At 39.7% G+C, this 16,792-nt stretch overlaps 1 protein-coding gene across 5 annotated transcripts in view; it reads right to left on the bottom strand.

Annotated features, from left to right (window-relative positions):
• The window catches only part of atp2b2 (ATPase plasma membrane Ca2+ transporting 2), a 342,244-nt gene that overhangs the window by 110,240 nt on the left and 215,212 nt on the right, over positions 1–16,792 (bottom strand). For all 5 annotated transcript variants that reach the window (XM_061888038.1, XM_061888058.1, XM_061888049.1 and 2 more), the window contains one exon: positions 15,724–15,885. In XM_061888038.1, the coding sequence (XP_061744022.1) occupies positions 15,724–15,885 (162 nt within the window). The remainder of the gene's footprint in view (positions 1–15,723; positions 15,886–16,792) is intronic.

The raw sequence follows: 16,792 nt of genomic DNA, 5'->3' as shown, positions 1-16,792 counted from the left end.
TACCGATCATAGAACCATGCATATCAAATATTTCCGGATGGTTCAACCGCCACCCGCCCGAATCTAATTAAAATCTATTTTTTCGTCATGTTAACCGCCCGACCCGCGGATGAGACCGCAAACCGCGCATCTCTAGTTGTTACCAAAATGCTTTGTAAGACATGCTAGCATATATACCAGACGTGGGCAAAATACGGCCCGAGGGCTACATCGGCCCATTATGTCAGTACGTGGACTATGGTGTGGTTTGTTTTCCCAAGGTGCAAAGCGATTGCAACGGACATGGTGTGAAGGTAAGGACATCTTTTAATTAATAACTGAAAAAAGGAACAAACGAATAGCGCTCACAGAGGAGGTACAAAAACTCGGCTATGAAACAAAACTATGCACAATGGCAGAACTATGGACAACAAAAACGAAAACGTACTTGGATCGAGAAAGAGCATGGATCATCGGCATAGAAAACATGGGTGTATAGAGGGTGACTGCCTGGCAACTGCAGGCTTAAATGCTGACGTGGTGATTGAGAACAGGTGCATGAGTCCGAGTGAATCAAGAGCGTGAGTCGTGAGAACAGGTGAACTGATTGGTTAGTCATGGAAACAAAAACAAACCAGGGAGCGCAAAAACAGGAACTAATGGAGTCAAAAACAAAACAGAACATAACTAAACAGAACATGATCATAAAGACATGACACATTAAGATTTTCAATCCAATACACCGGACATTTTTTAGATTTTTTTTTACACCTTTAACATCAAAACTGATGTGCAGTGCTGTTTTTAAATGACCATAAGTCTCAAACTATAGAAAGTATTTTAAATGGTCGCAATCTGCACTTTTGAGTGTTGTACGAGTTATTACGGTAATCTATGTCACAGCACCTCAGACCAGGAACGAAGCAGAGCGGGCCAGCCCGAAAAACATGTCAGTGCATAAAAGTGATAATGTATCATATTGTAGAAATGTAGGTGTTTATTACCCTTGTTTGTTTGATACATTTATGTAGTGTTTGCTTAACTGTAAAATATATCCATAGAGGAGCTGGTCTGAGGAATACATGGGGATGTTCATATGTTGTTAATATTCAGTGCTTTATTGTTCATAGATAATATTGTAAATCCCACTTTCTTTATTTCAGTGTACATTCTGGGTGCCCCATTCAGTAAAAAAAAAACCTGTAAAATTCCATTCCGTTTTTGTTGAGGTGGTCTGACATTACTTTTTTTACAACTCTATTGGACATTGTGACTTTTGCACTGCAAAAACTGAAATCGAAGTAAGATTACAAATCTGAAATAAGGGTGCTATTTTCTTATTATATATCTGATAAGATAATTATTCTCACTAATCAGATTTTACATATATGTATACACACATATATATATATATGCATGTACACACACACACACACACATACATATATATATATATATATATATACACATAAATGTGTATATATTTATGTATATATACATATATATATATATATATATACATATACATATATATATATATATACATATACATATATGTATGTACATATATATATATGTATATATATATATATATGCCTTTGCGCACTAATTGACTGAAAGAGCACGCACTTGGCGCGATGGGAAAATGCAAGAAATGTAATGCCGAGCGCATATCATTATGTCAAGACAATGGCACTAGCATTTACTTAATTAAAGAATATTTTTCAACATATTGAGGAATAAAGGTCCCATATTTGTTTTTTCTATCAAGATGTAGCGACCAACTGTAGTTACTGACAGTGGTTTTCTGAAGTTTTCCTGAGACCATGTGGTGATATCCTTTACACACTGATGTCTCTTTTTGATGCAGTCCCGACTGAGGGATCGAAGATCTCGGACATTGACGCTTATGTCCAGTGATTTTTCCAGATTCACCGAACCTTTGATGATGTTACAGACCGTAGATGGTGAAATCTCTAAATTCCTTGCAATAGCTGGTTGAGAAATGTTATTTTTAAACAATTTGCTCACCCATTTGTTCACAAAGTGGTGACCCTCCCCCCGTCCTTGTTTGTGAATGACTCAGCATTTCATGGAAGATACTTTTATACCCAATCTTGGCACCCACCTGTTCCCAATTAACCTGTTCACCTGTGGAATGTTACAAATAAGTATTTGATGAGCATTTCTCAACTTGCTCAGTCTTTTTGGCCACTTGTGCCAGCTTTTTTGAAACATGTTGCAGGCATCAAATTCCAAATGAGATAACATTTTCAAAAAATAACGTTTTCCAGTTCGAACGTTAAGTATCTTGTCTTTGCAGTCTATTCAATTGAATATAGGTTGAAAAGGATTTGCAAATCATTGTATTTGGTTTTTATTTACCATCTACACCAATTTGCTCAATTAACCTTTAATAAATAAATATATATATGTATAAAAAAATGGGTATTTCTGTCTGTCCTTCCGTTGTACATTTATTTCCTTTTACTGAAGGTTTTTTGTAGAGAATAAATGATGAAAAAAAAACACTTAGTTGAACGGTTTAAAAAAGGAGAAAACACAAAAAAAATGAAAATTAAATTTTGAAACAGTTTATCTTCAATTTCGACTCTTTAAAATTCTAAATTCTACCAAAAAAGAAAAGAAAAACTGGCTAATTTGAATCTTTTTGAAAAAAAAGGAAAAAAAAAATATGTACCGTCATTAGTATGTTTTCCTGATTAAGATTAATTTTAAAATTTTGATGACATGTTTTAAATAGGTTAAAATCCAATCTGCACTTTGTTATACTATACAACAAATTGGACCAAGCTATATTTCTAACAAAGACAAATCATTATTTCTTCTAGATTTTCCAGAACAAAAATTTTAAAATAAATTCAAAAGACTTTGAATTAAGATTTAAATTTGATTCTACAGATGTTCTAGATTTGCCAGAATAATTTTTGGGAATTTTTATCATAAGTTTGAAGAAATATTTCACAAATATTCTTCATCAAAAAAACAGAAGCTACATTTCTTTACAATATTTTTTTTTTAACTTGAACTTTGATTTAAATTGTCAGGAAAGAAGAGGAAGGAATTTAAAAGGTAAAAGGTATATGTGTTTAAAAATCCCAAGGTAGTATTTTTTCTCTAAAATTGTCTTTCTGAAAGTTATAAGAAGCAAAGCAAAAAAATTAATGAATATTTAAACAAGTGAAGACCAAGTCTTTAAAATATTTTCTTGGATTTTCAAATTCTATTGAGTTTTTTCTCTCTTATAATTAAAAATGTCCAGCAAAGCGAGACCAGCTTGCTAGTAAATAAATCAAATTTAAAATACAGAGGCAGCTCAATGGTAAGTTTATATAAGTGATATATAAGTGAAGCATGTTTTAGATTTTATATATTTTGAATCTTGTTCTTGTTGTGATGGGGTAGGTTTATATAAGCGTTGCTTCAACCTACACCCTTTCGGTTCAATCATTGCTCAAATGAGTGTTTTTTTGTTTTCCTTTTTTTGTTGTTGTTCTTTGTTTTATGTGAAGATTGCCGAAATAAATAAAAAAAATAATAAAAATAAAAAAGTTTTGCTATTTGAGCTATTTTTAGAACAGGCCAGCGGGCGACTTATCTGGTCCTTACAGGCTAACCGGTACCCACGGGCACCGCGTTGGTGAACCCTGCTCTAACCACTAGGCCATTTAGCTTTTAAACGGATGCAAATGCAGCAAAGGTGAGTACATTTCAGTCTCGTCGGATATCTGAACCTCAAATCACCTCGCACGACTTGAAACCCTGCTCTGCAGCACCAGAGTGTCAAGCAGAGTGCAAGAAAAAATGACAGTATGTAACAAAACCAAACACGGGGAGGGGGGGGGAATAACACGAGCTGCACAAAGTCCAAAAGCGTCTGTGCACCGAGAGAACCTTATGATCCAAGCGTGCCGGCACTATGCTAATCCATCCAACAGCGTCGCATTGTTCCGACACCCCGTCCTCATTCCGTCACTCACGCCATCACGGGCTGATGTAACGAGCTATGTCCCTATAACGAGAGCTTCTTGAGGAAGTTCTCGGAAAATTCAAAAGAAAACCTTCCAGTTTGCAGTAAAACGGCGCGTTAATGACGGCCTTTGTTTCGATGAGACCTTTACATGCGTGGTCCACCTTGAGGCTGCAGAGAGGACACCCACTGTGCGGACATGTGGGCATGTGCTGCTAAAAATAAAGAGCACGTAACTCCTCCGCAGCAAAAAATGCACTAGAAATGTGCGTGGGTCCTCATAGACACTATATTGCCAAAAGTATTTGGCCACCCCATCCAAATGATTAGAATCAGGTGTCCTAATCATTTATTCAGGCCACAAGTGTGTAAAATCAAGCCCTTAGCCATGGAGACGGTTTCTACAAACATTTGTGAAAGAATGGGCCGCTTTCAGTGATTTCCAGCGTGGAACTGTCATAGGATGCCACTTGTGCAACAAATCCTGTCGTGAAATTTCCTCACTCTTTAATATTCCAAAGTCACCTGTTAGGTTTATTATAAGGAAATGGAAGAGTTTGGGGAACAACAGCAACTCAGCCACCGAATGGTGGGCCACGTAAACTGACAGAGAGGGGTCAGCGGATGCTGAAGCGCATAGTTCAAAGACTTTCTGCACAGTCGGTTGCTACAGAGCTCCAAACTTCATGTGACATTCCAAATAACCCACGTACAGTAGGCAGAGAGCTTCATGGAATGGGTTTCCATGGCTTCGCAGCTGCATCTAGGTCATAAAGCACCAAGTCCAATGCAAAGCGTTGGATGCAGTGGTGGGAAGCAGTGGTCCCCAACCACCAGGCTCGATTGGTACCGGGCCACAGAAGAATGTTTTATTAATTGTATTTACTATCCATCCATTTTCTACCGCTTATTCCCTTTTGGGGTCGCGGGGGGCGCTGGCGCCTATCTCAGCTACAATCGGGCGGAAGGCGGGGTACACCCTGGACAAGTCGACACCTCATCGCAGGGCCAACACAGATAGACAGACAACTTTCACACTCACATTCACACACTAGGGCCAATTTAGTGTTGCCAATCAACCTATCCCCAGGTGCATGTCTTTGGAAGTGGGAGGAAGCCGGAGTACCCGGAGGGAACCCACGCATTCACGGGGAGAACATGCAAACTCCACACAGAAAGATCCCGAGCCTGGATTTGAACCCAGGACTGCAGGACCTTCGTATTGTGAGGCAGACGCACTGACCCCTCTGCCACCGTGAAGCCCTTGTATTTATTAATTTATTTATTTTTTATTATTATTAAATCAACATAAAAAACACAAGATACACTTACAATTAGTGCACCATCCCAAAAAACCTCCCTTTTTCATGCCAAAAAAAAAAGAAAAAAAACTTAAATAGGAGCGCAAGACAAGAACTAAAACACCACACACAGGAAAACAGCAAAAAACTCAAAACAAGTCAGGGTGTAATGTGACAGGTGGTGACAGTACACCTACTTTGAGACGAGAGCTATACTGTTGCATGGTTGGTTTATGGTTTAAAGTCCATCCATCCAGCCATCATCTTCCGCTCATCCGAGGTCGGGGCGCGGGGGCAGCAGCCTAAGCAGGGAAGCCCAGACTTCCCTCTCCCCAGCCACTTCGTCCAGCTCTTCCCGGGGGATCCCGAGGCGTTCCCAGGCGTTCCCAGGCGTTCCCAGGCCAGCCGGGAGACGTAGTCTTCCCAAAGTGTCCTTGGTCTTCCCCATGGCCTCCTACCGGTTGGGCGTCCCCTAAACACCTCCCTAGGGAGGCGTTCAGGTGGCATCCTGACCAGATGCCCGAGCCACCTCATCTGGCTCCTCTCGATGTGGAGGAGCAGCGGCTTTACTTTGAGTTCCTCCCGGATGGCAGAGCTTCTCACCCTATCTCTAAGGGAGAGCCCCGCCACACGGCGGAGGAAACTCATTTCGGCCGCTTGTACCCGTGATCTTATCCTTTCCGTCATGACCCAAAGCTCATGACCATAGGTGAGGAGGCGAAGGTAGATCGACCGGTAAATTGAGAGCTTCGCCTTCCGGCTCAGCTCCTTCTTCACCACAACGGATCAATACAACGTCCGCATTACTGAAGACGCCGCACCAATCCGCCTGTTGATCTCACGATCCACTCTTCCCCCACTTGTGAACAAGACTCCTAGGTACTTGAACCCCTCCACTTGGGTCTAAAGTCATATCCAAAAATTAAGACAACAACTTTTTACTGTCAACTGAATTTAATTTTTTAATGATTTCTGCTGGTGGTGTGCCTCTGGATTTTTCCAAGGCAAAAAATATGCCTTGGCTCAAAAAAGGTTGAAAAACACTGCTCTAGAGCAGTGGAGACGCCTCCTCTGGAGTGATGAATCGCGCATTTCCATCTGGCAATCTGATGGACCAGTCTGGGTTTGGAGGTTGCCAGGAGAACGCTACATTTCGGACTGCATTGTGCCGAGTGTGACATCTGGTGAAAGAAGAATTATGATGTGGGGTTGTTTTTCAGGAGTTGGGCTTGCCCCCTTAGTTCCAGTGAAAGGAACTTTGAATGCTCAAGGATACCAAAACACTTTGGACAACTCCATTCTCTCAACCTCCTGGAAACAGTTTGGAGCGGGCCCCTTCCTCTTCCAACACGACTGTGCACCAGTGCACAAAGCAAGATCCATAAAGACATGGATGACAAAGTCTGTGTCATGTCCTGTGGTCTGGATTCTGTTTAGTTATGTTCTGTTTTGTTTTTGACTCCATTTGTTCCTGTTTTCGCGCACCCTGGTTTGTCTTAGTTTCCATGACTAGCATTAGTTTCAGCTGCCTCATTTGTTTGAACTCATGCACCCGTTGTTAATCATGTCACTATGATTTAAGCCTGTAGTTGCCAGGTAGTCCACCTGGCGACATTACTCTAATGACATCTCCGGGTTGGGGAGGAGACCCTGCCCCAAGTGGAGGAGTTCAAGTACCTCGGCGCAGGGGCAAGAGGGGGCAGAGCCCCCTTAAATAAATGTCTTGCCCCCTCAAATCAAAATTTGAGAAAGCAAATTTTAATAAACCAACAAAATTACTACATTACAAGTTGACAAAATTATCTGCACTAGCGGAAAAATCCGCCGAAAAAGGGAGACACACGATATAGTAGTGTCGGCTTCCCTCTCATCCCTCCCTCCGCTGTGCGTGTATTCAACATTCCACAGGCTGCGCAGCACACACACACCCGCACACACCCCTCAGCCCTCAGCAAACATACAATCACTGTTGCAGTATGAAAGTAAAAGAAAAGGAAAAGTGTTCTACATTTATCATATACTTGTTAGGATGGGTGTATTTGTGTAGTCTTATCTGTCATAAACACATTTATCGTCGCAGACTTTCGGTGCTACGGAGTTCCTTTTTTTTTTTTTTTTTTTTTTTTTTTTACAACTTGACGAGAGCAGTGACAGCGGAGGGTCTGAGTAGCAATGGTTTGGAAGGGAGAGAGCCTCCACTGTCCCTGTAACAAGCTACAAGTAATTTATGATGCTGTTAATGACGGAAAAAGTGAAACATAAGGTATATATCCTGCTTAGCAGTCCTCCTCTGCTGTCCTCTGTTCAGAGCGGAGTCCCTAGCAACGGCCCGTTTTACTTAGCAACGGTCTGGCAATCGACTGCTGGAATTCTTTTTCTGTTGTTTTTCTTGTAATTCTACATAGTCAACCTTTAAAGTTTGAATCTACATTTTGTAATAAACTAATTATAAGTTTCATTTGATATGACCAAGACACCTAAAAACAAAAACACAGCCGTTTTCACCAATTTACAAGCAAGCGGGCAACACACATACATTGGAGTGAATGAATGTTGTGCCCATATGAGTGCCCACGTCCACTGCATGTGTCAAACTGAAGACAAGTGACCTGTGTCTGACAGACCCCTACGTGAAGCCCCGCCCCAGGCTGTAGTCCTGTACTGTTGTTTTTCTTCATGTAATCACAGCGGGTTTTTTCTGTTGTTGTTCAAGCTTCCTTATTTTCTGCTCCAGCTTCCAGCAGCTCACAAAGAGAACATTAATGGTCTGTAATGCATCCATTTTTCAGAGCATTTAACAAGTCTAGTTCTGCTCCTGCATGTAGTAGAAGCAATGATAGTTTGAGATTCTTTTTTATCATTATTTATCAGACTACCTTTCAGTTTTGTAAATATTGACTGTAGTGTGTGAAGTCCTACTTTGGGTCAAAATTTATTTGAGAGTTAGGCCATCCAGTTAAGATAAATGTTATGTTGTTGGTTGATAAAATCTGGATGAAGGATGTTTTATTTTATTTTATTCATTTATTTTTATTTTTCAGTTTTCCCCCCCTGAGGGATTGCCACCTTATTGTGGTCAGGGGGTTTGCGTGCCTCAGTGACCATAAGAGCTATAACAGTAGGAGCTTAGTCTTCAGGTGGGACACCCAAGTTGGACAGGTCTGAAGGTAGAGGCCTGACAAAGTGCAATCCACCACTCCAGGTTGGGGTTGGACACATAGCTAAAGACCCATTTCAATGAAGAAAGCATCGTTACTATAAGCACAGAAAAAAAAGTGCTGGAGCATGATGTTTACACATGATGCCCCCTTCACATTTCTGACTGCCCCCTCATATAAGCATGCCTAGAACCGCCCCTGCCTCGGAGTCTTGTTCACAAGTGAGGGAAGAGTGGATTGTGAGATCGACAGGCGGACCGGTGCGGCGTCTTCAGTAATGCGGACGTTGTACCGATCCGTTGTGGTGAAGAAGGAGCTGAGCCGGAAGGCAAAGCTCTCAATTTACCGGTCGATCTACGTTCACATCCTCACCTATGGTCATGAGCTTTGGGTCGTGACCGAAAGGATAAGATCACGGGTACAAGCGGCCGAAATGAGTTTCCTCCGCCGTGTGGCTGGGCTCTCCCTTAGAGATAGGGTGAGAAGCTCTGTCATCCGGGAGGAACTCAAAGTAAAGCCGCTGCTCCTTCACATCGAGAGGAGCCAGATGAGGTGGTTCGGGCATCTGGTCAGGATGCCACCCGAACGCCTCCCAAGGTAGGTGTTTAGGGCACGTCCAACCGGTAGGAGGCCACGGGAAAGACCCAGGACATGTTGGGAAGACTATGTCTCCCGGCTGGCCTGTGAACGCCTCGGGATCCCCCGGGAAGAGCTAGACGAAGTGGCTTGGGAGAGGAAAGTCTGGGCTTCCCTGCTTAGGCTGCTGCCCCCACGACCCGACTTTGGATAAGCGGAAGAAGATGGATGGATGGATGGATGGATGGATGGATGGACATCATTCATCTCTTGCTCTGCCCATGTTGGATCTATTGTGTTCATTCGGTCCATGCCATAGTTTTCGTCACTGTAAGTGTTTTTGTTTCATGTCCCTGCATTAATTTTTGTACCTCCACTGTGAGCGCCTTTTGTTTGTATCAGGTTTTAACCTTCAAGCTGGTCTAGTCCGTTTGCATTCCGGGAAAACAACCCTTGCAGTAAGCTGCGAAAGCCACGCAGCAAGTTGCACCAAAGTCCACGTTCTTACAGTCTGGTGTGGATGAACTTGACTGGCCTGCACAGAGTCCTGACCGGACCACGATAGAACACCTCTGTGATGAATTAGAATGGAGAATGAGAGCCAGGCCGTCTTGACCAACAATCAGTGTGTGACCTCACCAATGCGCTTTTGGGAGAATGGTCGAACAATCCTATAAACACACTTAACAACCTTGTGGACAGCCTTCCCAGAAGAGTTGAAGCTGTAATAGCTGCAAAAGCTGGACCGACATACCCTAAAGTTGGTGCAGGGGGTTTAAAAAAAATTGTCTCTAAAAGTTGCTGACCTCCAAAACCACCTAAGGTTGTACCTGAAATGCAAGCACAATGGCTTCAGAACCCACAAGCCTATGCTTTTGTTCCACCATGACACGCTACAGGACAGACAAAATCCTACCAAAAGCAACTCTGAACTGAATGAAAAAGTAAGACAAGTCAATTTTACAAATGAAAGCCTTTAGGTAAAATCCAACAAATTACTTTTTTCAAATTACAAACAATCCTGCCAGTGGAGGTCTGCCAAAAGATGAATTTCACAACCCTGCTCAAATCAAATAACAAAGGAAGTCAAAGAAGAAAGTTTTACTTTGAAATAACACTTTCACATCAAAAGTATATACCTAGGGCTGGGGTCAGCAACCCAGGACCCTAGTGGCTCCCTGGATCTCTTTCAGAGATGTGTGAAAATGGAAAAAGATGAAGAAAAAAAAAAGGTTTTGGTTAAATTGTTTTTTCTGTAGGTGAACAAACATGAAACAAACCTTCCTAATTGTTAAAAATCCCAGTTTATGTTATACATGCTTCACCGTTTTGTCTTACTAATTTCAGCGATCCTTGAACTCATCGTAGTTTGTTTACATGTACGACTTTCTCCGATGCTGCCACAGAAAGACGTGTTTTATGCCACTCCTTTGTCTCATTTTGTCCACCAAACGTTTTATGCTGTGCGGGAATGCACAAAGGTGAGCTTTGTTGATTTTATTGAATTGCTGAAGTGCCTATCTGGCATAATTGGTTCAGTGCATGACTGCAAGCTAATCAATGCTAACATGCTATTTAGGCTAGCTGTATGTACATATTGCATCATTATGTCTCGTTTTTTAGGTATATTTGATGTCATTTAATTTCCTTTACTTATGTCCTCGGTGTGTTTAATTTATATTTGGATGTCTCATGGCACATTATCTGTATGTAATACTGGCTGCATTTCTGATAGTTTTTTGTGTTCCATTTTGTTCCAGACCACAGCAAACGTTACCCAGCTTGCAAAGATTGTAATAGATCCATTAGAAGAAGACAGCCTGCCGTTTCCTTAAACTTGGACACACACATCTATACCTTTGGTCATTCTGAGCCATTAATTTCGAGAAGTTATATCTTCCTGTGAGAGGACTCTATTTTACCAATGTTTTCCTGTTACAAAAATGTGTAGAATAAATACAAGGCTTAGTGGCCACATGCGTGGACAGCACCTTTTAGCTCTTATTTACAAAATTGTGCACACTATTGAATTGGGGTCTTATGGCCGCTTATGTGGCGTCAGAAGAGTGAAACATACAATGGAACTTGGGGGGAAAAAAGTGTAAAAATAAGAATTAACATGTCACTAAACATGAAGTACACGTTTTTTACTTATGGACTAAGTAATATCAAAAGATGATTCGTAGTTTTTATTCTAATTAGGGTCCAATGAGCCCAAATAGCAAAGAGAAATACAAAAAATAGCATGTAAACAAAGAGCTTGGGCCTTAAGAGGTTTTTTTAATATACGACATTTCTGTCAACGAAGATTGTGTCAGCCTTTGATAGTAGGCTATTGTAGGTAATATAGACACTTACATCATGTGTTGCCTTTATTATAACACTAACACAAGAATTTTAAAGTCATTGTGATTCTAGGCTAATATAACTAATATAAACACTTACATCATGTGTTGCCTTCATTAGAACACTTATATAAGACTTTTAAAGTCATTTTGATAGTAGGCTAATATAGACACTTACATCATGTGTTGTCTTCATTACAACACTTATATAAGACTTTTAAAGTAATTTTGATAGTAGGCTAATATGGCTAATACCCCGCCTTCCGCCCGATTGTAGTTCGGATAAGCCCCAGTTCCCCCCGCGACCCTAAAGGGAATAAGTGGTAGAAAAAGGATGGATGGAGAGACACTTACATCATGTGTTGCCGTCATTATAACACATACATAAGACTTTTTTAAAGTAATTTTGATAGTCTGCTATTATATGTAATATAGACACTTGCATCATGTGTTGCCTTCATTATAACACTTATATAAGACGTTTGAAGTCATTTTGATAATAGGCCAATATAGGTAAAATAGACACTTACATCATGTGTTGCCTTCATTATAACACTTATATAAGACGTTTAAAGTAATTTTGATAGTAGGCCAATATAGGTAATAGACACTTACATCATGTGTTGCCTTTATTATAACACTAACATAAGACTTTTAAAGTCATTTTGATAGTAGGCTAATATAACTAATATAGACACTTACATCATGTGTTGCCTTCATTATAACACTTATATAATCATTTTACAGTCATTTTGATAGTAGGCTAATACAGCTCATATAGACACTTACATCATGTGTTCCCTTCATTACAACACTTATGTAAGACTTTTAAAGTAATTTTGATAGTAGGCAAATATGGCTAATATAGACACTTATATCACGTGTTGCCTTCATTATAACATTTATATAAGACTTTTAAAGTCATTTTGATAGTAGGCTATTATAGCTAATATAGACACTTACATCATGTGTTGCATTCATTATAACACTAACATAAGACTTTTAAAGTATTTTTGATAGTGGGCTATTATAACTAATATAGACACTTACATCATGTGTTGCCTTCATTACAATACTTATATAAGACTTTTAAAGTCATTTTGATAGTAGGCTAATATGGCTAATATAGACACGTTGCCTTCATTATAACACTTATATAAAACTTAATTGTTTGCGGCTCTAGACGGATTTGTTTTTTTGTATTTTTGATCCAATATGGCTCTGTCAACATTTTTGGCTTGCCGACCCCTAACCTAGGGGCAACGAACTGTGAAAGTAACTGATACTTAATCACACTATAGAGAGGTAGGGCATTTGTCCAGCATAATTCTATGCCTAATTAGGAAAGTGGGAATTGGCTAAAGGGTAGAACGTTGCCATGACTCCGCAATAAGTTCCTAAAGTTCATTTGTACAGAATTAGTTATAAGGGAAAATAACCCAGCAGAAAACGAAGGGGAACAAATTAGGTTCCAAAGGGCAGCGGCTCTCTGTAATACCAAGCCTCCCCTCCAAAACTCTCCTTTGAGGAAAGGGAAGCTGTGACATCGCTGAGCAAGGATGTAAACGTTCGAATCCTACCAGTAGCCAAGGGGAGATGCATGGTATGCTCAACACAACTCACTACCAGTGGGTACAAGAGTACCTTTAAACATTACAGAAGTCAGAAAGTTCATACCCACAAGATACCATCCCTGGTATGTATTGCATTAAAATAGAAACACATCGAAATGACAGATGATAAACACTTATATTGTGTTGCATCAGCACAACAAAACCCTCTGATAAAATATATATATATATATATATATATATATATATATATATATATATATATATATATATATATATATATATATATATATATATATATATATATATATGATTAATATAAAACCACACCTGCACAGTGTCACGCCTGTAGATTATGTTTTGTTCTTGTCATGTTTGGTCATGTTATGTTTTGGTTTTTGGACATTCAGTTTTGTTTTTGCACGCCCTGGTTTGTTTTTGTCTCCATGCCAACCCATTGATCTCCACCTAGTCTCCTAGTCACGCCCCTGTCCTCAGCCATCACACCCGTTAGTAATCATTGTCATAGTCATTATTTAAGCCATTCCATTTCTGTACTCGTCCTGGCAACTTTACTTATCCCACCTACTGACCTAGCTACGATACCTACTCTACCTGACCTTCATCTACCTTCATGCCTTACCACGCTGTTTATTGTTCTGTCCATACCATTGTTTTGAGTCAAAGTTAGTATCTTTTGTTTGTTTGTATATAGTCATGTTATTGTGCTGTTTTTGTTTTTGAGTATAGTCTAGTTTGTTATCCGCCATTGTCCGCGCCCTTTGTTTTCTTGTTTTTGGATTATAGTGTTTAAATAAATCAAATATGTACTCACACTCTCGTCTGGCTCGTTCCAATCATCCTTTGCGTGGCAGAAGCAAAACAAATCCAAGTCCATGTGTGTCACACAGTGTGCTTTGTAATATGAAGACTGATTATAAGTTTGTTCTGAAAAGTGTTTGAGGAAGATTTTTCGCCAAAAAACTACAAATGACACTACTTAAGGTCATAGCCTAGCAGGTGCGGGACATTAAAACAACGTTGAGAACTTGTGGAATTAGGTCCTGTGACATTGAAAAAACATGCTTTTTGACAATGTTTAATCAATGTTGGGTTCTGGCGTTGATTTGACCGTTGAATTTTGGTCATTTCCCAACCAATATTCTACAACACGAATCCAACATTGAAATAACATCCTCTTTGACGACGTGTATTTAATGTCAGGCTTGTGACGTTGATTTGACCGTTGAAATTTGGGGGATCCAACGTTGTCTCAGTTTACAAACACAACTATTTTGCAACATTTTTCAGAAGTCAGTTTTTAAAAGAACATATCAGTATAATTAACATTGTATTCAGGTTGTACGGCATAAAGGTATTAGTATAGTACCGTGATACTAATGAATCATATTCGGTACTATACCAGCTCGGACAAGTACCGGTCCACCCCCATACCAACGTGCAGGTATCTAGTCGATACTGCTATGATTACGTCAATATTTTTTGGCTTCACAAGATTTTCTTTCAAATTTATATTATGTTTATAAACTGAGGAAATGTGTCCCTGGACACATGAGAACTTTGAATATGACCAATGTATGTTCCTATAACGACTTGGTATCGGATGGATACCCAAATTCACTAATCCTTGCCTCAATGGCGACAAATAAAGTATGTTTCTTACAAGTATCGTCCCTGCAGAACGAGGAGTAGCTAAACATGATTCACTACACACCGTAGCTTACAGACGTCAAAATGTAGACAAACGCCACTGGTGGATCTACACCTAACATCCACTGTAATGATACCAAGTACAGGACCGTATCTAAACTTAAAGGTAAAGTACCAATGATTGTCACACACACACTAGGTGTGGCAAAATTATTCTCTGCATTTGACCCATTACCATTGATCACCCCCTGGGAGGTGAGGGGAGCAGTGAGCAGCAGCCGTGGCCGCGCCCGGGAATCGTTTTTGGTGATTTAACCCCCAATTCCAACCCTTGATGCTGAATACCAAACAGGGGGTAATGGGTCCCATTTTCATAGTGTTTTGTATGCCTTGGCCGGGGTTTGAACTCACAACCTACCGATATCAGGGCGGTCACTCTAACCACGAGGCCACTGAGTAGGTGACTAGATATCTAGTCGATACGACTATGATTACATCACTATTTTTTTGGTATCACAATGACTTCTTTTGTTTTTTTTAAATGTAAATTCTGTGTATAAACTCATACTTTGACAAATGTATGATCCCGTAACGACTTGGTATCGGATTGATACCCAAATGTGTGGTATCATCCAAAACTAATGTAAAGTATCCAAACAACAGACAAATAAATGATTATTACATTTTAACAGAAGTGTAGATATTACATGTTAAAAGAGAAAGTAAGCAGATATTAACAGTAAATGAACAAGTAGATTAATAACTAATTTTCTGCCACTTGTCTTTATTAATTTTGTCAAAATAATAGAATGGAAAATGACAAAATGTGTTACTGCATATGTTAGCAGCTAAATTAGGAGCCTTTGTTTGCTTATTTACTACTAAAAGACAAGCTGTTTTGTATGTTTACTATTTTTTTTAAGGACAAACTTGCAATAAGAAACATATGTTTAACGTACCGCAAGATTTTTTGTTAAAATACACCCAATAATGCAGTTTTTTGTGGTCCCCTATATTTAGAAAAGTATCGAAAAGTACCAAAAAGTATCAAAATACACTTTGGTATCGGTACCGATACTACATTATATCGATGTCATGGAAGGTTCCCCCAAAAACTTTGCTCGACGGTACCTGCTTTGCCGATTTGAACGGCCAGCTTAGTAAGCTTCCCTTGCAGCACAGACTTCTCCTTCTTGGGGATGGACACCTTCTTCCGCTCCTTCTCCTCCTCGCCTCCCTCGGCGCTCTTCAGGGGTTGCATCTCCATGGCGGCAGCGCCATCTTGCTTCTTCACTGCAAAGAGCATAGAGAGCCACAGAAAAGATGAGCTTGGGGAGGAACATCATGAAGGGAGGGGAAAAAAATGAGTGTTTTGTGCATGATTGAAAGCAAGGACAAGAGGTGGGCTCGTTGAAAGAAGATTGTGGAGAGGCGGAGCCAACGGGCCAACGGGCCAACAACAGGGCAGGACACGCTGCAGCCCTGCCCAAGATGGCGGCAGGAGGCCATCTTGGGCAGGGCTGCAGCGTGTCCTGCCCCGCCCGCTGCCTCCGCCTCTCCGCAAAGATCAAGGCACCTCATCACTTCAGTCAATACCAAAAGAAGAAGAATTTACTCAGCCTGAAAGATGATTAAATGCAAAAATTACACCAATAAAAATTATGTTTAGTTAACTGCAAAGACTTAAAGATCATTACCTGATGGCTGAGACGACTGAATAAAGTTAAGAATGTAGCATAATTTTTAAATACAAAAACAAATTATTTCTATTTCAATGGTAATTATGTCATTAATATTTTTATTTAAATTCATTTGGCATCATTTTATGTATTTTTATACATTGTAAAAATGAAATATATAACTAAATAAAGAACAATATTCTTTGAAAAGTGAATCAATTCAAATAGCCTCAGTTACTTTGTAACTGTTTTATTTGTTTTATTTGATGTCTGTCCTGTCTTTTTAATGTAGGCTAAATAGGTTTTTCATCTCAATGTATTTTTGTTGTTGTTCCTGGTTAAATAAAGGTTAAATAAAAACATACAAAATTAAATAACCACATCAAATCAACCACTGAATGATATACTATAAAATAAAAATGAGTATAAAGAGGTTCATTTGTGTCTTCATTGATATGCAAAGTTTTTTTTTAGACACTGAATTTATGTCATTGAATCTTTTGAATTTGAATTTTCTGAAC

Source organism: Nerophis ophidion, linkage group LG02, assembly GCF_033978795.1.
Source record: "Nerophis ophidion isolate RoL-2023_Sa linkage group LG02, RoL_Noph_v1.0, whole genome shotgun sequence".
In the NCBI taxonomy this organism is placed as follows: domain Eukaryota; kingdom Metazoa; phylum Chordata; class Actinopteri; order Syngnathiformes; family Syngnathidae; genus Nerophis; species Nerophis ophidion.
Note: the sequence above shows the minus strand (reverse complement) of the source record. Positions and strands in the feature narration are given on the sequence as shown.